This window comes from Microtus pennsylvanicus, chromosome 3 (assembly GCF_037038515.1).
Source record: "Microtus pennsylvanicus isolate mMicPen1 chromosome 3, mMicPen1.hap1, whole genome shotgun sequence".
Classification (NCBI taxonomy): Eukaryota; Metazoa; Chordata; class Mammalia; order Rodentia; family Cricetidae; genus Microtus; species Microtus pennsylvanicus.
This window is the reverse complement of record NC_134581.1, coordinates 51,163,635-51,186,900: the sequence shown is the minus strand read 5'-3', so window position 1 is coordinate 51,186,900 and position 23,266 is coordinate 51,163,635. Positions and strand designations below refer to the sequence as shown.

The window sequence follows — 23,266 nt, the reverse complement described above, 5'->3', positions numbered from 1 at the left end:
GAGACTGCTTGTTCTCATCTAAAGAACCTGAGTCTCAAGCCAGGAAGTGGTGGCGCATGCCTTTAATTGCAGCACGCGGGAGGCAGAGGCAGGCTGAGTTCGATCCACCGTTCTTGGTGTCTTCCTCTCCCTAACTTCAATCTGTGGGTGATCTTTCTTTACCCCGAGGAAAACTGACAATCCTGCTTCTCCACTTCCCACCCACACGCATCCTCACCCCTCTGAACGTTCCCGAAAGAAAGCTCCCAGGATAAACAAAATTGCGACATAGGGCATCTTTTTACATAGAGGACTCGGCTCTTCCCAGCCCCAGAAATAAAGCAAAAAGCAGACATGGTACCCACTTGCAAAGTCTCCTGAATTTCCAGTTCTTAGCTGAATTTCAAAATGCAATGCTTTGGGCAGGCATAGGAGCACTCACGATAACTCAAGAGTCATGAATAAATCCTGGTTGTCAAAAAGCAAATGTGTAGCCATTCCAAAGCGTCTGCCATTAGAATTCCGCAAGGCAGCTGTCAGCTGTTTTCTTGTAATTAAACAGCCAATGAGCAGCTAATTAAGACATATGTGTACACAGAAGTGGAAGTGGGTATGTTAATGAACTGTAGGAATCAATTCATTACGTGAAAATTGTCAAAAGACCAAACATCAGATCAGTATTGCAGCCTGTGCTTCATGGAAAAGCAGCCCCCAAGTAGGAGGGGATGCCCCCACCCCAAGACTCCTAAGTATCTGCCCACCAGACCTACAGTTCAGTGTCCAGCCAGCCCACATGCTTGGGCCAAACCATTAATAACCCTGATATTTCAAAGATTTTTGTGAGGTAGATCTAGCAGACTGGTTTCCCCGCCTACACAGAAATGCAGGCTTCAGTTGAGACCCTGTATCCGCCTTGCTTTCATCATCATCAGTACCTTTCACTGCAGATCTGAGAAGCAGGGAGGAGCCTTACTTTTTTTAATCTACCCCAGTATTTCTGTGACCTGAGGCTGGGGAGATGTCTCCATCAGTGAAGTGCTTGCTGTACGAGTTTGATCCCCAGTAACACACAGCTGTACTCCTAGGAGAGGCAGATGGGAGAATCCCTGAGGCTAACCTAGCCTAACTGGTGAGCCCTGGGGCCCAGTGACAAACCCCTGCCTCAGAGAGAGGGAGGGAAGAAGAGTGGAGAGACACCGCTCCTGAAGATTGATACCCAAGGTTCACCTTTGGCACACCCACCACAAAAACAAGCCTGTGACCTTTGGAATAAGATGCACCCAGAATCAGGAATCCGAACCCTGCACCTCCTGTCATCTGCTTGCTGTGAGGTCTTGCATGTAGCTCAGTCTCTCTGAAATTTAAACTTGTCCATAAAACTGATATGTAAATTGCTACTTTACATCCAGTTGAGGAAGTGCCCTGCACAGTACCTAGAAGCATGCTCAGAAGATGACTGTTACTGGGCCCCCCCTCCCCACTCCCATCCTGTCATGCATTCAAGTATCTGAGTTAGCTATTTTGAACAAAGAAGGCAGTCGAGACAGAAATAACACAACTAGAAAGTCAGAGCAGAAATATGCCTGGGATGGGCGGCTCAGAGAAGGTCCCAGAGAAAGTGAAAAAAAAAAGTGTCCAGGCAATGGCAGGGACACAGGTCATTGGGGAACTAGAACACAGTTGTTTAGCTTGGTCTATGTGTGGCTTTGAGAAGAGGATTGAGTCTGGGAGAGAGATGCCTGGATGGGTAGCCATGACTAGTTATCCTGAGGGTGAAGAACTGGGGGCTGATAGGCAGGGAGGACCCCGAGACTATCCTCAGGTATGGATGGAGGAATAAGACAGGAAACAAGAAAGTGTAGAGTTTCAGCGTGCATTTGGGTTGATAACTTCATCACCATGTACGACTGAGAAAGTGAGAAAACAGACACGTCTTGGAACTTCACATCTTTGTCAGTGAAGATGTGAGCAACTTCTGAATCATTTAATAACTTTCAAAGTCTGGACGATTACTTCCTCTTTTCTGTGCTATCCCCAGTTCCATGGCCACAGTTCTGACACACTCTCGTGTTCAGTCTACACTGAGGTCACTTTCTGTAAGACCTTTTCAGTTCAGACAGCCACCAGAAGTAGTAGCAGTCAGCCAAGCTCACCAGTTTAATGCTGTAAATGCTCCACCAAGAGGCCATTGCAAGCCACCCAGTGCACAGCCTACCTGGAGAGTCAGGAAGAAATAACCAGTACTTCAGAAACTCCAACTGTTGCCACCCTTCCAATATGCTCGCAGCAGACATGCTAATAATTGTTTCTTAGTGATGGTTAGGTTTAATAACTGGATTGAGTGAATTTCCTGACATATAGCATTTAGCTCTTGAATCCGGGTATGAGCCTTCTCCTGAACACCATGGCCCCAGGAAGTATAGGAAAGACTCCCACCCAATGGTCAAGTTCAGTATACATAACCATATTGTTTTCTGAAAAGTGTCAGGGAATAGATACACCCAAAGAATAAGCAAGCAAGTATCATCAGTAAAACTCAAAAATGCACTTTAAATACAAGGCGACATGGGCTGGAGAGACGGCTCAACAGATTAGAGCACTTACTGCTCTCAAAGAATCAGATACAGTTCCCAGCACCTGTGCTGAGTGGCTCAGAACTCCCTGTAAACTCCAGTTTTAGGGGATCCAATGTCCTCTTCTGGCCTCCAATATATTACATTCAAGTGTACAATCCACACCAGGAACATACATATACATAATTTCTTTAGGTTTTTTTTGAGATTATAATATACATCATTTTCCAGTCCCTTTCCTCACTCCAGACCACACCCATATATCCTTATTCTTTCAAATTCATGGCCTCTTTTTTCACTGTTCACACACACACACACACACACACACACACACTCACACATTTCTAAAATAAAGCCCCTGCTCAGTCTGTATCATGTTACTTTTATGTATGTGTTCCATTTGGTTTTGGATAACCAATTGTGCTCATCCCTGGGGAAGACTATTTCTCAGGCTCTCAGCATTCTTTGGTTGCCTGTAATCCTTTGTGTAGAGCTGGGGCCGCTTGGGCTCTCTACTGTCCGGGTTAGCGTGTCTTATTGCTATCGTCCTTCAGCCCATGTTTGGGTAGCCATATTGGTAGGACTAACTTTATGGGTATAACTATTTCATATTGCTCAAACTCGTGAGTTTATGTGAATTGTCTCTCTAAAGGTAAAGGATCTATGATGCTCTGTCAAAACCCTCATGGCTGATTCCATCATACCACCTCTTGAGGGCTATAGTGCCTGATAATCTTTCAACTTCCTTCCTGCATGGAAGGCCTATTGGTTTTATTTTGAAGGGCTGCATGGCAGCATGCAGCCACTAGGTGGTGGTAGTGTGTCACAATCCAGTGTTGTGGGATAGTTGTATGCTGTGTGAAGATGTATTGTTGTGATTGGTTTAATAAAGAGCTGAACAACCAATAGATAGGCAGGAGGTATAGGCGGGACTTCTGGGCAGAGACAGAGGAAGATAGAGGTGAGTCTAGGTGCCCAAAAGACGTGAGGAGAGAGGAGACGCAGAGGAAGCAGGATGGGCAGTATGCAACAGAACACAGATGAATAGAAGTGGGTTCATTTAAATTATAGAGCTAGTTAAAAACAAGCTTTCATAATTAATGAGTCTCCATGTCACTACTTGTGAATACCCAACTATAACCCAAACATCTCCTACCTGAGGGATATCATGGTGATTTAACTCAAGCCCATGACATTGAGAATGGAACTTCTCTGTGCTCTGACATAGTTCTTGGGACTAGTTAAATTGCACAATGATGTCATTTCTTTCTTGCCAAGCCAGTACTCATACTGGCTTTGTCACAGGCTGCTCAGCCTTAGGAACTCATATCTCAGAGGCACCTCCTCAAGGACGTCTCCAAGAGATCTGCTTCTCACTCAGAAGCATGCGGCTTCCGCGTTAAGAAGTGAGGAAAGTACTAAACTTTCTACTGTTTCCTTCTCGCTTCTCTCCTCTCTCCTGTGTATTCTAAAGCTTTACTTATTTTACCAGTATAACTTCCTAAACATTGTAACTGCTTAGAAATCCCCCGCCCAAGGAATACTGAAGTGGCTTGTCAAAAGGAGACAAGGACTGAGGAGCTAGCTCAGTGAAGCGTTTGTCATGTGAACATGAGGCCCTGAGTTCCATCCCATGTTAGAAGCCAGATGTGGTTGCATGCATGCATTTGTAACCCCGTGGAAACAGGCAGCTACCAGCCCAGCCTAATAATCATGAGTTCTAGGTTCCAGTGAGAGACTCAAAAAACAAGAAACAAAAATCTAAGGTGGACAGGACCTGAAGAGCAAAATACGCATAGGCAGCACCCCAGGAGAAGGGAAGGACTGTCTTTCTGAAGATGCAGAGTTCAGTTTGGCCGAATCAGGGCCGCCTCCTCAGTCTCTCTCTAGAAAGCTGCCCAGGACCCTTCCCCTAGGGAAGAGGATATTTCTTCTTGAGGATGGGACTCTGTTGTCTTCCTCCCAGAGAACGGCCTCTTCCTGGTCCTCAGCTCTGTTCTCTCATAGCTGCTGAGCAGGCATGTGCTTTTCGGGCTCACTTGAAGAGTCAATGTGAGGTGCAGGGGTGTGTCTGCCGCCTTGCTCTCCCCAACCCTTCCCACCTGCCATGTCAGAGCAGACAGCTTGGAAGCCAGTCGTGAGCTTCAGGATTGGTGTCACTCCTCCAACCTGAGATGCATAAAATGCTGCATCAATTGTCCTTGCGATGCGATGCGTGGCCGGTTTCCTCAGATGTCCTTAATGAGACTCTGAGACCCCGCCCAGAGTTTCATTGCTGTTCACCCCATGAATGAGCCCAAGTGACTGCAGCGTGGCTGAGCAGTAAGAAGAACCAAAGGAGACCTGCTGCTTCTGGGCAGAAAGGGAGGGAGGGAGAGGATGGATTTCAGAGGCGGATTTCTCATGGGACACCTACCCCACCCACCTCAGCTACAGCTGTAGATCGTGATTTGATAAGATGCCTGGGCAGTGGCTACCTGGGCCAGCTGAAGGAACAAAGCTAAAGGAAAATATTAACTTCAGAGTCGATCGGTCCCTGTTACTTTATTGGTGCATGCCTTGGCTTTGGACACTCATGTAATGATGAGCCTCTATGAGAATGGGGGGGCTCTATTAAAATGGGGGCCCCTATGAGAACTGGGGGCTGGAGAGATGGCTCAGCAACTAAGAGAATCGGGGAGGAGGGTCTGTTGGTAAATTGTGGAAGCGGGGGAAAACAAAAGGGACGAGGGTGTTCCCAAAAGAAGCCTGGAAAATCCCTGACCTGACTTCCTGTCATGCTGGAGGTGGGATTTTGAGTGAGTCACCCCATCCTGAGAGGCGTTAGTACCTTTACTTTTCACACAAGTAAATAAACTAGAAATCTCTTTAAAAATCCCTGTAAAAGAAACAGAGGGGGGTGTGGACAGTGGCTGATTCTCAGCTCAGAGACTGAAATGAACACCCATGCAGGTGACCTCTTGGTATGTTTTAAAATATATTTTCTTGGCTTTTCCAGGAAATTCTAAGAACTTTTTCTCACTCCTTTTTTACCAAGGACACACACACATGAGGATTTAAATATTGTGACAAGGGACTGCTTTCCAAAAGGCACTGACCTTGCCTCAAGGTAGACAGAAAGAGCTGAGCGCACACACATCTGACACACGAGTTGGTCCACTTAGACCCCAGTCATCACCCAGGCGGCAGAAGAGGCAGCGGCAGTGGATCCGAGGGCCCTGCATCCCTGTCCGCTTGTAGAGAAGTCATCAGAAAGCAAAGAGAAAGAAAGAAAATCAGAGTCACTCACGGGCCCACTAGGCAAAGGCAGCAATTGTTGTCATCTGGGGGCATAATTTTCCTTCATTTCTATTACGTCAAATACGTGATGCTCTCTTATTGCTCTGGGCTTAGTTTTTTTCACCAGTTTTATCGCCTTTTTATATTAACACTTTTTCTAAAACACAACTTTCAGTGGTCACCCAACTCCATTGAGTGAGTGTGTACTAGAACCCGTCAGTCATGTTGGGCATCTGGTGCTCGCGAGAGCATCCCTCTGGATGAATCTTTGTACCATTTCTCTAGTATTCCTTTAATGTTTATCCCTTAAAAGATTCCCAACTTACAGGACAAACACATTGTTTCTGTCCTAAACAATTCTAATACAGTATCCAAATTGGCCCCTGGAAAAATCTGCTGACTGAAGTATATCATCAATATTCTGACATTACCTGGTCCATTCTTTCTTTGCTGTCTGCCCCTCCAATGTTCCCTTGGTTGGAGTCATAAGTCTGTTTTGTAAGTTTTATTATGTATACAATATTCTGCCTACATGTATCCCTGCAGGCCTGAAGAAGGTACCAGGTCTCATTATAGAAGGTTGTGAGCCACCAAGTGGTTGTCGGGAATTGAACTCAGGTCCTCTGGAAGAGCAACAAGTGCTCTTATCTCTGAGCCATCTCTCCAGCCCAGAATCATCTGTCTTTATCATTAAGGAAAACTCTGAAGATGGCCATTCTTTCTCTTTGTGGCTCTGCTTCACATAAACAATTTTCTCTTGGCTATTTTTCTTTTTTGGCCCAGCTTACAGTGCCATTGAAAGAAAAAAATATATATGTGTATGTATTATGTATGTATATCTATATATGTGTATGTGTGTATATATACATATATGCGCATATACATACATCCCTAGTGCCTCTGTCATGTATTTGGAAGTTAAGAAATATGCTTCTAAGTAGCACCCGTGTTGCATAAGAAATCTATGGCAGATTAGAACACATTTTCAAGTAAGTGGCAGTGGAGATGCTGCACCTGTGGTAAGCCTGTGGTCGCTGCTAAAAGACACTACCAATAAGCTTGCGCATTTCAATCCCAATACTGAAAAATCAGAAAGTTAATAAACACACAGGCGAAACCAGCATCCTTGAGGTCAGTAGCTCCCCCGTGTCTTTGCGCACCCATCATTTCCAACACAGCCCTCAAGACAAATGATTGCCGGACCCGTCAAACCCTAAAGGCCATGATTCTAAACGCTGCTGATTCTCAACCATGAGGGTGGGGAATTCCCGGTGCAACTGATTTTTAATCAGTCCAAGTGTCATCGAACTGTTTGTGCCAACAGCTCAGACTTAGGGAGTGAGAGATGCCTAAACGGCCAGAGACCTGCGTGGCAGAGAGAAAGCACCAACTCCGCAGTGCACCCTGGCACACCCAGACTGCAGTGAGCCGAGTACAACCATGTTCTCCTTAGCGCTGGGTGGCCTGCAGAAATGTTTATTTTACCAAAAAGCCTTCCGGGGGCTGGGAAGATAGATGACCTCATGGGTTAGAGCATGCGCTGCATAAGCATCAGAGCCTAAGCTTGAATCCTAACACTCACACAAAAAGCCAGGCACAGCCATGGGCACCTGTCACTCCAGCACTGTGGGGACAGAGAAGGGAGGATCTCCGGGGCTTGTGACATGGCAGTCTATTTCCGGGTACAGTGGGACCCTGCTTCAACGAATAAGGTAGAGTGAGAGCAGAACACCCGATGCCCTCCCCTGACCTGTGCATGCGCACACACGTGTGTACACCTCCACACATGCTCAAAATAAAGGCATTTTAGAGATACAGGTTAAAGACAAATCCTTTGGTGTCATTTCAGCAAGAACGCTGCTTTGTTTGATCGGCCGGATCATGTGTCTTACACAGTCAACTGGGCGGAAGTTAAAGGAAGTTTTGCATGTGTAAGGGATAGAGGATTAGGCTCTGGGGATTAATTTTACTCAAGGAAAAAGAAGTGACTTTAATTTCATTAATGGTCTCCTGGATGATTCTGCCCCGAGCTTATCCCTCCATTAAATATTAATTTAGTGGTGCTCAGTGCTTAGTCCATGGCCTTTGGTATCACCGCTGGAACGGACACTAACCTGTTCCGTATTTATAACTGAATCACAGGGCTTTTTCAGGAGAAGTCAGCAGAGCAATGCCACCTACTCCTGCCCTCGTCAGAAGAACTGTTTGATCGATCGAACCAGCAGAAACCGCTGCCAGCACTGTCGACTGCAGAAATGCCTTGCCGTGGGGATGTCTCGAGATGGTGAGCCTCTCGTGACTGGAGTGGGACAAATGCATGGGGCTGGGCAAGCACTCCTGAAACACAGGCACTGCTCCTTCAGGGGAAACCCTCTCCACCCTTGCCATCCACAGCACTTCCTCTATCCGTGATCTCCGGGAGTCAGCTGACTGGCTCGTGGGGGTAGATAGAGAAGTGTCTTATAGTCAGAAAACCCTCAGATTGCCAACATTTCAGAAACTGCGTTCTCTGAGGGCTTTCGTAAACATGCCTCCTGCAGGAAACCCAAGCCAGGACAAATTAAGTAGACGTAATGCTGGTAAGTCTACTGACATTTGGCAGGAGATAGTCCTTAGGGTAACAACTGGGTCATCTGGATCACCTACCAGAGTCAAACGTTTACACCTTCTAAACATGAACATAGTACAAAGTAAGGCTTAGCGATAAATGCCCTTCTTTGTTAAGAGAAGGAAGGCATAAGGACTAGAAATGGGCCCCTGTCCAATCACAGAGCATCTCAAGATCCTCCCTGAAACTGATCTTAAGTGCACGAGATAACAAGACAGTTTCGCATGGAACCGGGCCGGGAATGCAGCAGGTCCACTTTAAGGACGTCTCCGAGCACACTAGCTGACTGTCTGCAGAGATCTCCTTGGATGGAGTGGCAGCCTGCCCTTGCCTCCATCTGATGTTCTTAGGACCTGGCGGAGCCGCCCAGGCCCCAGTTCACTTTCACTTCCTACCCTGCAAGTCTCTCTGCCCTCCTAGAGAGGTCCAGCTTTTGCCATTAGCAGACAGGCAACTCAGAGCCCACAGCAAGTTCGTCTTCCAACAGCATTAAGCTGACAGCTAGGTACAGCTCTTATCTGCCTGCAGTTAAAACCAGAAGCTATAAATGCGCTGCTTGAGTGCTAGTCCTTCCCCACAGCTGGATGCGACTGTCATTGTATTAAGACAAAAGCGAAAGCATAATTACACCCATGGGGTGTTCTACAATGTTCTTTGTCCCTCCCCAAATTCAGTACCTTCAGGATGGCTTCTCACATGTGTATGTACATGTATGTACAGGCTGTTGTGGGGAAGAAAATACATTCAGCGCTTCACAAATGAAATGCCCGTTTGGCGTCCAGCCCTGTCTGAGCTGTGGAAGCTCCGAGGTGGCTGCTAGTCTAGCTTGTTCCTCTGTATAAAGCGCAGGACCTCCTCCGCGGTGAGAAGAGTCCTCCGCTGGTCAGTGGCGTGGGCTCTCAGCTTCCAATTTCATCTCCCCTGCCTTCTGCCTCTCCTGTCACTCTGACAATGGTGGAATAAATGAGTTTGTCCCCCAGTCAGGAATCAGTTTAACGATGATCAATTAGGAAAGCGGAGTCCCTCCAGCAGGGGCTACCTCTGTCGAGTGCCCAGGCAGGGAGATAAAAGGAACCTCCGTGGGAGAATTCCAACCAGGAAAGCGGTTTCCTACCATCTAGATGAGTGAACTGGGAAGCTGCCGCAACCCTGCCACCTTTCCATGTGAGGACCCATCCTGAGAAGTACGACAGACACAGCCCCTTCCCAGGGGATCTTACAAGGCTTGCCACACCCCACTTCTTGTTTACCTGAGGCTAAATGATGGATCCAATTCAGACCCAGAGGTGTGTGCCTTAGCTACCTAGGAGGCAGAGAGAATGACCCCTTGCACCTGAGAGTTCAAGGCCAGCCTGAGTGACACAGTGAAATGACCCGTCTCCAAATAGAAAAGAAAGACAAGTCCACAACTGCCAGGGGGCCTCGTAAGTCAGGCAGATTCCGAAGTACCATTCTGGAAACTATAGGCAGCCTCTCTGTAAAGTCCCAGATCCACCTGCTCAACCAGGAAGAACTTCATTCTTGTGTAAAGATGAGAACATTTAGTGAAAGATGAGTCTTTGCATCTCTGCCTCTCTGTCCAAAGACTGCAAAGTAAGGGGCGGGTCTAAGCCAGGCCATTTGATAGAGAATGAACAAAGCCATGAAACTACTATTCCTCAGAGCCAGGCTTGTATGCCTGGAATCCCAACACTCGGCAGGCTGAGGCAGGATGATCAGCAGTTCAAGGGCAATCTGGGCTACAGAGTGAGACCCTGTGTCAAAAAGAGGGAGGGAGGGAGAAACAAAACAAAACATTATATCCTCAGTGAGTCTAAGGGTGTAAGACTGCAGGGAAATAAAAGGAAGGTTGCCTGGGATGTATGTTGGGGGCACATGAAGAAGCCTGTTCTTGCTTGTGGGTGGCCTGCTTTTGTGCTAACCTGCTCTGAGATCTTCTGGAAAGCTCAAAGCTTGGGAAAGGATAACACTAACTGGTTCAAGGAGCACTTTGCTTTGTCTTCCAGCTGTCAAGTTTGGCCGGATGTCCAAGAAGCAGAGAGACAGCTTATATGCCGAGGTGCAAAAGCACCGGATGCAGCAGCAACAGCGAGACCACCAGCAGCAGCCTGGGGAAGCTGAGCCTCTGACACCCACCTACAACATCTCGGCCAATGGGCTGACGGAACTGCATGATGACCTCAGCACCTACATGGACGGGCACACCCCGGAGGGCAGCAAGGCCGACTCTGCCGTCAGCAGCTTCTACCTGGATATCCAGCCCTCCCCGGACCAGTCGGGACTGGACATCAATGGGATCAAACCAGAACCCATATGTGACTACACACCAGCATCTGGCTTCTTCCCCTACTGCTCCTTTACCAACGGAGAGACTTCCCCAACCGTATCCATGGCAGAACTAGGTAACGGCCGGTGTGCATGCTGCTGCTGGTTTGCTCTGGGTATGCCCTGTGAAGTTAAGAGCGGTATAAGGGACTGTCCTCTGATGGGTGGGATTTCAGATGCCAGCCTTGCTGTTGGACTGTTCCTGTGGTGTTTGCAGTACATGCATTGCTCAGCAACTAGACAGATGTATATAAGCAGCCTGTATCCCACATAAACACAGAGGAAGGCCACCCAGACTGATTATTCTCTTAGACTCCAGGTATTGCTTTATGCCTAAGGCCACACACATACACAAAGTCCACTAACCAAACCTGAACCATAGATATATTCTTGTGATTTTTTAAAAGTTTTTAAATTGGTTGCTAAAATTTTTACATTTTTAATTGACATATAACAACTGTGTATCACGAGGGACGGTGTGACACTGCAACACATGTACCCATGGTGCAGCAATCAACTAGGGGAATTCAGTTATCTGTCTCTCTGGACACTTAGCATAAAGCAAGCATTCAGAACCCTCTTCCAGCTTTTTCACCATTATCCGAACCACCCTACTATGGAGCGGCACACCCCAGTTCACTCCTCTTGCGATTCTAACTGTCCTGTGTGCCTGTTGGACAGTCTCCATCCCAGATCTCTATCTCCTAACCTTGAACATTTAGAATAAAAATCAGTTTATCAGCTCCTTTTTTAATTACCATGGAGATATTTGTGAACGCCAGTAACCAACCAGTACCAGTTGAGTGATGACCCATCTGATGGGCCCCTCAGGCAGCCAAGCTTGGCTGCACTGGCATGAATTGTGAACGCCTGACGTGACTTACTTCTGACCTTGCCAAAATGTTTTGAAGATGGCCATTGGTAACAAAACTGATCATGTTTCATATAGGTCTCACTTCGCCAAAATAACAAACAAACCCCTCCTTCCTTATCGTTTGCCTCTTGGGAGATAATGACTTAGAAAGACTGGTGGCACAGACAACGGAGGCTTCCCTCCCTGTGTGTTATGCTAACACCTTCTGCTATATTTAATCGTTTTTTTTAAATACAGTGCTATTATTAGAAAAAGTTTGATAAGAGCCTTTACAGTTTTCGAATGATCTGCCGTTCCCCATGCTTCTGCACACGGGGTCGTTACAATCCTTTGGGGTATTTCAATTAGCAGCTGTGGAGACCAGTGAGCTCCGATGAGGACCTGGGGTGGTAAAGAGCCCGCCGGTCTGACTTGAGCACAGAAACCCTCGGTTCGCAGGCATAAAGGCCGTGTTCTGTAGCTGCTGCCTCCACCTCTGCACCCCATAAAACATCCCTTTTAAGTGAAAATTTATATTTCCAGGCAAAAATCTCCAAATAGAACAACGTGAATGTTCTTTCCAGTTTTTTACACAAGCATCTCTCTATGGATCTAAATTTAAACCCTTGGGAGCTGGGGCCTTTTTGAGTCTGCTCTTTAACCACTGCGCGGCACTAACAGTGCACCACCGCTCTTTTGATTAGCACAGAAACCTCTGAACTAGAAGGCATGCTGAGCAGAGGTAGGTTTGATTTTTTTTTTAATTTTTTTTCCCCAAACTAGAACAAAAACTTTTTTTTTTTTTGGTCATGGAATCTTGGTTGGCTGAAGCAAAACTGTAATGAAAATTAAATTTTCCAAACTGAATAAGGATTTGATTGAAAGCTGACAAGTTCCCACGCAAAGTGACCCGACTCGCCCCAGGCCTGCTGCCGCTTCACCGTAGGGACAGTGAACCTGCCTGTTCGCCTGCCAGATATTCAATGCTGAAACAGATTCAAAGCACTGAGTCAAAGCATTATCCGTGCACATGGTATTTTGGCTAAATGTGCACAAATACTTGAATGGGGCTAAAAATGGCTGAGCTGGTGCCCTTAAGTCTCCGGACAGACCTACACTGGTCCCCTCCCAGTGGGCCTGGGAGTCAGGGCTATAGCATTTTCCAGGATGAATCGACTCAAATGGAACCAAACTCAAAACCAAGTTAGAATTCTTCTGAGAGAGGAGATTGGCTGTCCCATTCATAGGTCAAGGTAGTTTGAGGGAGCTGAACATGGCATAAAAGTGCCAAAGACTGGCTGAACCCTCTTCAAAGCCACCTCATATGCTGTGAGATTGCCTTCACAGCCTCTGTCCTGTAGGCCTTTCTAACAAAAACTCCAGACCTCCTTGTAGGCTAAACTTTGCCATCAGAATTTAAGCAAATGGAATTGCACAATAGGAAAGTAAGTTCTACACAAACACATCCTAAATTCAATCCCATCTCTCAGGAATTATACCCACAGTATTCTGAGCAGAACAGGTCTCCATCCTTGGCTAGGAAGCCTTACCCTTGGCATTCAGTTAGTGTGCCTGGATCATACATTCTAGATAACCAACCAAGGTCTGTTTTATAAAGAGTGCTAACTGGGTTTGTGACAGTAGCTGTTAGCGCTTTGTTGCAAAAGATGGCTGACTAAGTAGGTGCGGGGAGACGAGAAGTCAGCTTATGTGGGTGGCGGTCCCAGCTTTGCTGTTGGGTGCTCAACCCACTCTGAGCCACATTGCCCGCAAGCAGCAACCATGCCTCTTGTGCATTCACATAGGTATAAAGGGTAACACAAACTCGGAAGCCAGAGGATATTTGCATCGGAGCTCTGCCCCTGAACTGTAACGCTTTGGAAAAGTTACTTAGCCACTTTGGCTCAGGTGCCTAGCCAAAGAAATGGGAACAGTACCTTCACCTTCCTTCATCTTCTCAATATACATATGAGAATATATATATGTATATATAATACAAATTTTTTTCAGAAAAGATATAAAACCTTTGGGTCTGCACAAAGAAAGTACTGTTTAATTTTTAATTATTGATGTTATCTATAAAAATGAGGTATGTTCAGCCCAGATGGTATCTTCTAATGTTCTATCCCACCCTGAGAGTCTGAGAGAAAATCTTAGAAGCCGGGACTTCCCATGGGAGGGGTTTCAGCGCTGTTACAAACACAGCACAATTCAAATTTAAAACAGAGATTTTCTTGCCATTTTGTTCTACTTTGAAATAAACTTACAACTTTGCATTGGGCTGCATCCATAGCCACAGGCTGTCCAAGGGCAGCGAGGGGAGCACACCTGGGTACCCTAACAGTGCTGCAAAGGTCAGGGTCAGGCAGGGAGACCCACTCACTGATGCCACAAAGCAAGGAAAATAACTCACTGCTCAGCTTTGCCCAGAAAGCTTGACTCCTAACGCCTAGATTAAACACACCTCACTGTCGCTACCTGGTCTGAGAGCCACACTGGCTTCTTAGGCTCTATGCGATTTGGTGAGACTCTCCTCTGCTGAAAGGGATATTTAGAAATAGTGAAGGGTCTTAAAAACATTTGCCTCGCCAGATCTATTATGAACTGGAAATGTAGCTGCTGCCCCCTGCTGGCCCACTGTGTGCACTGCGTTAGCCATTGTCTCTTCCTATTGGCTGTTTTAAGAGTCCCACCTGGCCCAGGTATTCATGAACCATTTTGCAAATGCTGGGGATCGAACCTAGGATCTTGAGCATTCTGCCTCTGAGCTGAGTCCTCAGCCCTGGATAAAATTTGAGACGGGCTTCCTGTCATGCCTCTGAAACTCACTGCATCACTCATGACCCGGAAAGCATGGCAGTCTTCCCGTCTCGGCCTCCCAAGTGCTGGGATTACAGGCATGTGACACCATAGCTGGTTCCCAGTAATATTTGTTAAGATCAACTGAAACAAGGTGTTGACTGGAATAAGTGGGAAAGACATCAGGAAGAGCAGAGTGTGAGACCTGTAGAACCTCCCGAGCTTCCTTTTTTTAAAAATATGCTAATCTTGGTATATAGTCTAGACACTGTTCTCCATAGTGAGAGCCCTTTATCTGAGCGGAATTTTCTGCTTTCCAACACCCATTCTTTTTTTTCTTAATGAGCTGGCTTCTCCACTTCTCCTCAGGTCTGTCTCCTTGAAGTGCTTTTACACTCTTTGTTTACACTCAATCTTTTAAAAAACACTATTTATCCAGGCTGCTTTGGTACCTGTGTGCTGCCAGATAGGGCTGTTAGGATTTATTATGTTTCTGTGTCTCCAAGGAGACTCTGGTTTCAGATTACATTTAGGTGAACTTGCTGTTTCCACACAAACATGTGTCCTCCTGTCTGAAGGAAGCCGTGGCATGTTTATAGCACGCATGCTCTGTCGCTGTTTGCCTGCCGTGGACTCACGATCCTGGAAATGTGGTTATTTTTCAGTATGATTTGATGTTCATAAACTCCTGTCAATTCTTTCCAATACATTTTTTAGGCAGGATCTTGGTATGTAGACATGCTAGCCTAGAACCTTCTATGTAGAACAGGTGATCCTCAAATACATGGCCATACGCCTGCCTTTACCCCAAGAATTCAAGTTACAGACATGTGCTATCACGTCCAGCTTTTTAAACATGTGAGTCATCCTTCCGTTTTCTAACACTGACTACCATCCCACTTCACACACAGTCTCTCCTATCTCCATTTTAGCAGCTGTATTCCTGGCCCTCTTGGTCCAGCCTTTCTAAGTCCCAAGATGCCAAGTACAAAACTGCCTGTCCTCTGTCCCCAGATGCAATCTTAATACCTCAGCTTTCCTGGCAGAGTTCTGCTTGGTCCTATTGTTATGTCGTATCCCAACTCAATCCTAAACATCCAAGATTCTTCAGAAGGTGAACCCCGTTACATCATCAAGTCTGTCTGCCCCTTACAAACGTCCTATGTGTTCCTTCATCCAGTGGCCCTTGTATATAGAACTCATCTCCTTCCCAACACAACTGACCACTCCTGCCAACCCTGCCCATCTCTTGGGTCCAACACAGTATCCCTCCTTTTCTAAGAAGCATTCTGCAGTTCTGTTCAACCAACCCTGATCTTTCCCTACCCTGAGAGTGACTGCCTTTACCTTGTGGTGTGACTTGCCTCATGCTCTCTCTCTGAGGTCCTGAATTTCCCTTCCTGTGTGTCAACACATGCCCACAGTGACCAGTACCAGAGACATCCTCGCTATATATTTAATATCACCGAAGCCCTCATACACAGTACATGTACAGATAACTGCACAGCATCAGGATGTGATGCTCCCTTTCTAACTGTGATTCATTCCATTCTCACAGCAGCCCTATGAACAATTTCCCCCCATTTTACCAAGGAGGAAAGCATAGTACAGGAAGATTAAATAACTTGCCAAGGCCATACATCTCAGAAGTAGCAAGGTCCAGGGTCTTTCTCTTCACCAAACTAACGCATAGTCTGTTCATGTCTCAGCAACGCTTGTCCAAGCCAGTGTAGGTGGTGGTGGCGCATGCCTTTAATCCCAGCCCTTGGGAGGCAGAGGCAGGTGGATCTCTGTGAGTTCGAGGCCAGCCTGGTCTACAAAGTGAGTTCTAGGACAGACAGGGCTATTATATAGAGAAACCCTTTCTTGAACAACCCCCCCCCCAAAAAAGAAAGGTAATGGTCAGTTGTTATTAATGCCAGGGGTGGGGAGATGTTTCAATCAATAAAGTAATAAAGTGCTTGTCATTATAGCATGAAGACCTGAGTTCAATCCCTAAGAAACCATGTTTTAAAAAAGGAAAAAAAAAAACTGGACATGGTGTAAGCACAGCACTGGGGAGGAAGAGAGTGAGGAGAGCAATTAAGGAAAACACTCGATACATGGACACGTGCAAAAATAAAATAGTTTAAATATATACTCACATACACACACATACACTTAATTTCCTGATTTTTTTCAAAAGCCACTTTTGAAAAAAAAAGTATCATAAAAAGTCAAGAAGGGGGGTATCAATCATTGTCATGCCTACAGCTCATTCAGTGCTCATCCAGACACTGGTAGAAAGCCTAAGACAAGGTCAAGCTCCTCAAGGCCTCTGGATCCGACAGGCTTCATGCAGCTAGTGTTGGCTTTGCAGAGCCTTACTCCTGGGCCCAAATACAGAAGACTCCCAGTTTGCTTGCTTAGCTACACAAAAGAAGCCAAGACTTGTCAGCACACTGCCTTCTGCGAGTGCCTTTTTAAGGCAAATGACACAAGCAAAAGAGTTGCTGGTTCCTGCTCATGGTTGTCACCTCCCATTTTCTCCCCAGAACACCTTGCGCAGAACATATCCAAATCGCACCTGGAAACCTGCCAGTACTTGCGGGAAGAACTCCAGCAGATCACATGGCAGACCTTCCTGCAGGAGGAGGTTGAGAACTATCAGAACAAGGTAGAGTCGGAGGGGTTGCTCTTTCCATTGAGACAGCACTGAGAAGCGGGGAGGAAGGCATTCACTCAAGAGTACAAACAGTCTGGAGGCAGATTGTCCTGCATCGATCGGCTCTCTAATCTCTGCTTACGGGCCTTACCTCCAGAGCTGATCACAGGCTCAGGGCTTTATTGTCTTCCTTGGGTACTAGGATGTTAAAGTTCAGCTGGAACGGATTTTATTGTGTTTTTTAAGTCCCTCTGTGTGCCAGTGGGAGACTAGATTGGGCAGCTCCCAAAAGTCTCTGTGAGCTAGGACTTGTCCTGATGCCACAAGAGATTTTGAGGTCTAAGAATGCTGCTAGAGTAAAGAGGGGTTGGTTCGGGATTGTGGACAAGAACAGGGCTTGGGATGCCAGAGAGATGGCTCGGTGCTTAAGAGCAGCACTTGCTACCCTTTCAAAGAATCTGAATTTGATTCTCAGGACCCACATCAGGGAGGAGAGAGAGAGAGAGAGAGGGAGAGGGAGAGGGAGAGGGAGGAGAGAGAGAGAGAGAGAGAGAGAGAGAGAGAGAGAGAGAGAGAGAGAGAGATTGCTTGTGTGTTCATACACACTTAAAAATCTTATTTAAAAAAAGGAGAAGAATGAGGTTTGGGAAGGTCTGGCTATCACTGTTTAAGACTGAAGATGAGCCTGGCAGGTGGTGACCCTACTTGCTTTTATCTCTATGACATCAACCAATGGGCCACTAAAGTAGGAGGGTAAGCTGAAGGTAAGGGAATGGTAATTATCCATTTTGCCTTTGGGAAGAGATGGCTTTTGCCAGTGATGATAGAAAGTCTGGCTGGGAAAGGACCATGGAGATGATGGAGGTATATTTCCCCTTCACTGTTACTGGGGAGGTGATGGAGGTATATCCTCCCCTTCATTGTTACTGGGGAGGTGATGGAGGTATATCCTCCCCTTCATTGTTACTGGGGAGGTGATGGAGGTATATCCTCCCCTTCATTGTTACTGGGGAGGTGATGGAGGTATATCCTCCCCTTCATTGTTACTGGGGAGGTGATGGAGGTATATTTCCCCTTCACTGTTACTGGGGAGGTGATGGAGGTATATTTCCCCTTCACTGTTACTGGGGAGGTGATGGAGGTATATCCTCCCCTTCACTGTTACTGGGGAGGTGATGGAGGTATATCCTCCCCTTCACTGTTACTGGGGAGGTGATGGAGGTATATCCTCCCCTTCACTGTTACTGGGGAGGTGATGGAGGTATATCCTCCCCTTCACTGTTACTGGGGAGAAACCCATCATACCTTGGCTGTGGCTACCCAGTGACAGCATCAGGACCATGTCCTCATGCGACTCCGCTCCAGGATTTTTCCCCATCACACTGTTAGAAATAACCTTAAGCTGCGGGGTGTAGTGGGAGAGCAGATGAGCAAAGCAAAAGCTCCAGGACGCTGTGATGAGTGGGAAGGTGGGGAGAGCAGCAGCTCCCTTAGTCTGCCTCTGAGGACAGAGTCACCCCATCACCCAAGCCACAAAGGAGAGCGAGCAATGCAATGAGAGCTAGCGGGCCTTGTGAAATAGGACGTTGCCTACTGGCTGAGAAGCCTCCAGAGTTTTGATGTCATTTTGTCATTTCCGAATAGACAACAATTTGTATAAATGTGTGAAACAAAGATGTCATCTAGCTCAGCAAGTACAGACCAAAAAAAAAAAAAAAAAGTACTTGACACCCCTTTCCTTCCACACCCGTAAAAAATAGGTAAACTCCCTAAAACAAATGAGCTGCTTTTTTAAAGAAAATCCTCCACTTACTGTGGAGCCCAAGTTAGAGCAGTGATGTATATTGCTCTCCTGACTTGTCTTTAGCTGTTGGCCCCACATGTTCATAATACCCCTGACTTTCTACCCCCCCCCCCACTTCAACACCCGCATTCAATTGCCTTCAAACAGTAAGCCAGGGATCTCAGGAGGCAGAAAGGATATGGAAGCAGGCTTTTAGAACCTAAATAACAGAGACAATTTTTTTTTAATCCTATAATCTTTCTTAACCCATTTCCAAAGAGCTTTCTTTTTACAAACTAGGAAGCTAGCTAGTTGCACTAGGGTTCCCAGCTAGTCTTATGTTAATGTGTCTCCCTCCTTCACAGCAGAGAGAGGTGATGTGGCAGCTGTGTGCCATCAAGATTACAGAAGCTATCCAGTATGTGGTGGAGTTTGCCAAACGCATTGATGGATTTATGGAGCTGTGTCAAAATGATCAAATTGTGCTTCTAAAAGCAGGTACGCGCTCTGCAAGTGAATCCTGATGTCGCTTCCAGCCTGTTTTCTCCTGCTCGTTAAAGAAATGCTTGCTAAGGAAGGTGTCGGAGCCGTTTTTCTCAGTGATAAGAGCTCAGGGTTTGCTTAGCAGAAACCGAACCCTTTTTATAAAAGCATTTTAATGATACAGATGGTCCAGTGGTTAAGAGCGCTGGCTGCTCTTGCAGAGAACCCAGCACCCACCTGGAGGCTCACCACCATCCATAGCTACAGTTCCAGGGGATCCAATATCTTCTGACCTCAGGCACCAGGCATGTACATGGTGCACACATATACATGCAGGCAAAACATTCATACATACCAAGTTATTTGTTTAGGTGGTGTGTGTGTATATACTTTTAAAAAGATGCCCAGGAAGCATTGCTTCCATTTTCCTATTTCTCTGGGAGGAAGGTTATACTGGGAAATATTTGCATCCCAAATCTTAGCATCACTCTTCGGGCCCTCACACTGAACTGTTGGGAAGGTGTTTATGAGCTCAAAGAGTCGTTGCTAGGCTGGATTGTTGAAATCCGTATGCAAAATGTTTCCCAAGCTACCTTAAAACTCTACAATGCTGTGTGAGTCGGTCTTCATTTCTTCTGCCGCGTGGACAGAGGGCTGGTGTGACTGATAACATGAGAAGCCCTGCCTCAGCCACTGTGCCATCTCAGGAAGGCCTCTGTGTTAGCACCTCAGCAGGGGACTGAGATCAGAATGATGCTAAGCAATCCTCTCGCACGCAGGCTCTCTGGAGGTGGTGTTTATCAGGATGTGCCGTGCCTTTGACTCTCAGAACAACACCGTGTACTTTGATGGGAAGTATGCTGGCCCCGATGTCTTCAAATCCTTAGGTAAGGAAATTTCATGTTGTTGGCTCGGTAAATGGGGGTCATGTTCAGGGATGTGGCTGGATAAAAGCTCTTGTTGCACAAAATAAAACTGGTTATTTGGAATCTAAACTAATGGGTGATACACCTATCTTGCTATCTGTAGCTATCTGCTATAAAACAGTCTGCATGCAGCAAATAATCTCGTCGACATCATATGCAAGCTCAAGTTCATTTGTCGGTTAGCCATTGAGTGAGTTATTATCTACATCACATGTAAACTCTTTGTAGATCGGTCATTGAGGGAGTTATCACATGACCTCTCAATGCCCCTTCCAGGTTCAAGTAAATGAGATTTTCAATGAATGAAGTGTTCAATATACTTAGAGAGAATATGATTCATATGTAAAAATGAAGCAAAACTGGAAAGGCCCACCATTCCCGGCCTCTCACTGTTAACCATTTACATAAAGGAAATATAAACATCGAAAAAGTCCAGGAAAGCTGAAGAAAACTATGGGATATGCATCGTAAATATGTCCTTTTGAGTTTCTGTAATTTAAACAATCAGAATGTTGCCATTAAGGAAAAACAAGGAGAACCCAAGACGTGTTGACTGGCTTATTTTAACCATGAGCAGTAAGAGGTTTGCCTAAGTGCAGCACGGCCCTCCACCATTCACAAATACTAACCAACTGGCAAACCTGATAACACAGAAACAAAACTTAATTCATCTTTGGCGAGTTGAATTATTATTTTAGGAGACTTCCACATTATTTTCAATTTGATTAATAGTTAAAATAATTATACCACCAGCATGAACCTGAGTATCCTAGTCAGTAGGGCATTGCAGTTAGCCAGTAGCCGTTAATCCTGTTTGTTATAAATAAGGGTTCTGAAGTCAGACAACCTGGCTTTGAATGTCAGATTGTGGCCGTGGGTACTTTATTTATCTCTATTAAGTGTCCGTTTCTTCAGCCCTAAAATGGGAATCTAATGATAGCATGCGCCTCGCAGGGCTGTTTTGAAATCCGAGGAAGCGCTAAGAATGTTATTCAAGTAGTTATCTGCATAGGAACCCAGGACATGTTCTCTCTCATTACTGTAGGTGATGGGGGGGGGGTCCTGATGTGGAGTTAATGGTGGTGGTTAGGGTACTACTGATAGTGGAGATGATGCTTTGTGATGATGGTGGTAATGATAATGGTGGTACCAGGAGATGTTACTAGTGATGGTGCTGTTGGCTAAGCCATTTTCTCTTTTAACACTTCAGACTACTCAACTAAGAAATGCCCTTCCTATCCCATCGCATCTCCACCTTCCCCATCTCTCTTCACCTTGTTCTATATTCTCCTAGGGTAACCACCGACATCCTAAACTTCCTTTATTTTAATCATAGGTTGTGAAGACTTCATTAGCTTTGTGTTTGAATTTGGGAAGAGTTTGTGTTCTATGCACCTGACTGAAGATGAAATCGCATTATTTTCTGCATTTGTACTGATGTCAGCAGGTAAGAAAAATCAAACGAAAACACAACAGTTTCTGACATGTCCAGTAAAGAATGTTTTCACAAGCACCGGACTTTTAACACATTATCTAATATTTGTGGGGCTTCCGAGAGCAGCTGCCACCCTTATTCAATTAAAAGTTTCTCAAAGTATACTCCCTCTACAAAACACACACGACTCTTTTCTAAAGACCTTATGGGACTAAAGAGATGACTCAGTGGGTAAGAGTACTGGCTACACAAACATTAGGACCTGAGTTCAGATCTCGGCACCCACATTAAAAAAGAATTACACACAAGTAAGAGCAACCTTAGCACTAGGAAAGTGACTGGAGGACTGAGGGCATTTGCTAACTGCCAGACTAGCTCCAAGTCAGGGAGAGACCCTGTCTCAAGGGAATACAGTGGGGAGTGGTAGAACAAGACACCTAATGTCCTCCTCAGGCCTCTACAAACATGTGTGTACACATGAATTCCTCTCTCTCTCTCTCTCTCTCTCTCTCTCTCTCTCTCTCTCTCTCTCTCTGTGTGTGTGTGTGTGTGTGTGTGTGTGTGTGTGTGAGAGAGAGAGAGAGAGAGAGAGAGCTCATGATATGCAGATAAAAATTTTAAGAAGTAATAATTTCATAAATCTTAACCAGTACTAACTCCACATTCCAAGACAAAGGAGTTCATAGAATACAGTTGTTCTTCTTGGTACCAGTCTCTAAGACAGTGTGCCTCTATAAACACTGCCATCCACAAGTCTATCTGCCTCCAACCTACTTTCCCAGTAGATCGCCTCTTGGGGAACAATCCTGTACTCGGAATTCCCACACAAAGACATTCCTAAATTAACAGCCCCTAAGTCATTTGAAATTCTACTGACAGTTTGAGTTGCCCTGGATTAAAAAGCAATTTAACTTTGCAGAAAGGCCAGCGGGACAGGTGGGATAGTGCCTGTAAAAGAATTATCACAAAAGCTTGGGGAGGGCGGGGCACTGTGGGTTCATGTGCAGTCACTGGGGTCTGGCCCTAATGTAGCTGGTCTTTAGAAGAAATACAGCCTCTCGCCATCCCAGGACAAGATGCAGCTGGAAGAGTTAATACCCTGCCCTAGATGTCAGAGATTGTCTTGGCAGCCTGCAGAAGCAAAGTTTCAAAGAGGGAAACTGGCCCGTGAGTCTGTGAACACACATCATAGCACAGGAACCAGTGTTTTGGTCAGGAGGGACAAGGGTCTGATGCAGTGTTGAAGGAATGGCACTGAGTTTCTTTTTCCCATGTTTAGATCGCTCATGGCTGCAGGAAAAGGTAAAAATAGAAAAACTGCAACAGAAAATTCAGCTAGCCCTTCAACACGTCCTACAGAAGAACCACCGAGAAGATGGAATTCTAACGAAGGTAAGGTCCACTATCTCCTGGCATAAATCTTGCATAATCTGGCATAAATCTCTTTATAAGTCACATGACCAGCCCAGAATGTATTAGCATGGGCTACTCGCTCAGAAAGTTCTGTTGGGCCAAAACTCATTACTCTGGTTAAAATGTATTTGTTGTAACTGATCACAAAGTTTCCTGCAGTAACACA

At 45.8% G+C, this 23,266-nt stretch overlaps 1 protein-coding gene and 1 long non-coding RNA gene across 3 annotated transcripts in view; one reads left to right on the top strand and one right to left on the bottom strand.

Annotated features, from left to right (window-relative positions):
• LOC142845869 (uncharacterized) overlaps nucleotides 1-23,266 on the bottom strand; it is a 61,613-nt gene that overhangs the window by 10,846 nt on the left and 27,501 nt on the right. The window lies entirely within an intron of this gene.
• The window catches only part of Rora (RAR related orphan receptor A), a 732,627-nt gene that overhangs the window by 698,353 nt on the left and 11,008 nt on the right, over nucleotides 1-23,266 (top strand). For both annotated transcript variants that reach the window (XM_075965361.1, XM_075965362.1), the window contains 7 exons: nucleotides 7,974-8,115; nucleotides 10,446-10,841; nucleotides 16,951-17,072; nucleotides 19,209-19,341; nucleotides 20,106-20,213; nucleotides 21,589-21,699; nucleotides 22,967-23,079. In XM_075965361.1, the coding sequence (XP_075821476.1) occupies nucleotides 7,974-8,115; nucleotides 10,446-10,841; nucleotides 16,951-17,072; nucleotides 19,209-19,341; nucleotides 20,106-20,213; nucleotides 21,589-21,699; nucleotides 22,967-23,079 (1,125 nt within the window). The remainder of the gene's footprint in view (nucleotides 1-7,973; nucleotides 8,116-10,445; nucleotides 10,842-16,950; nucleotides 17,073-19,208; nucleotides 19,342-20,105; nucleotides 20,214-21,588; nucleotides 21,700-22,966; nucleotides 23,080-23,266) is intronic.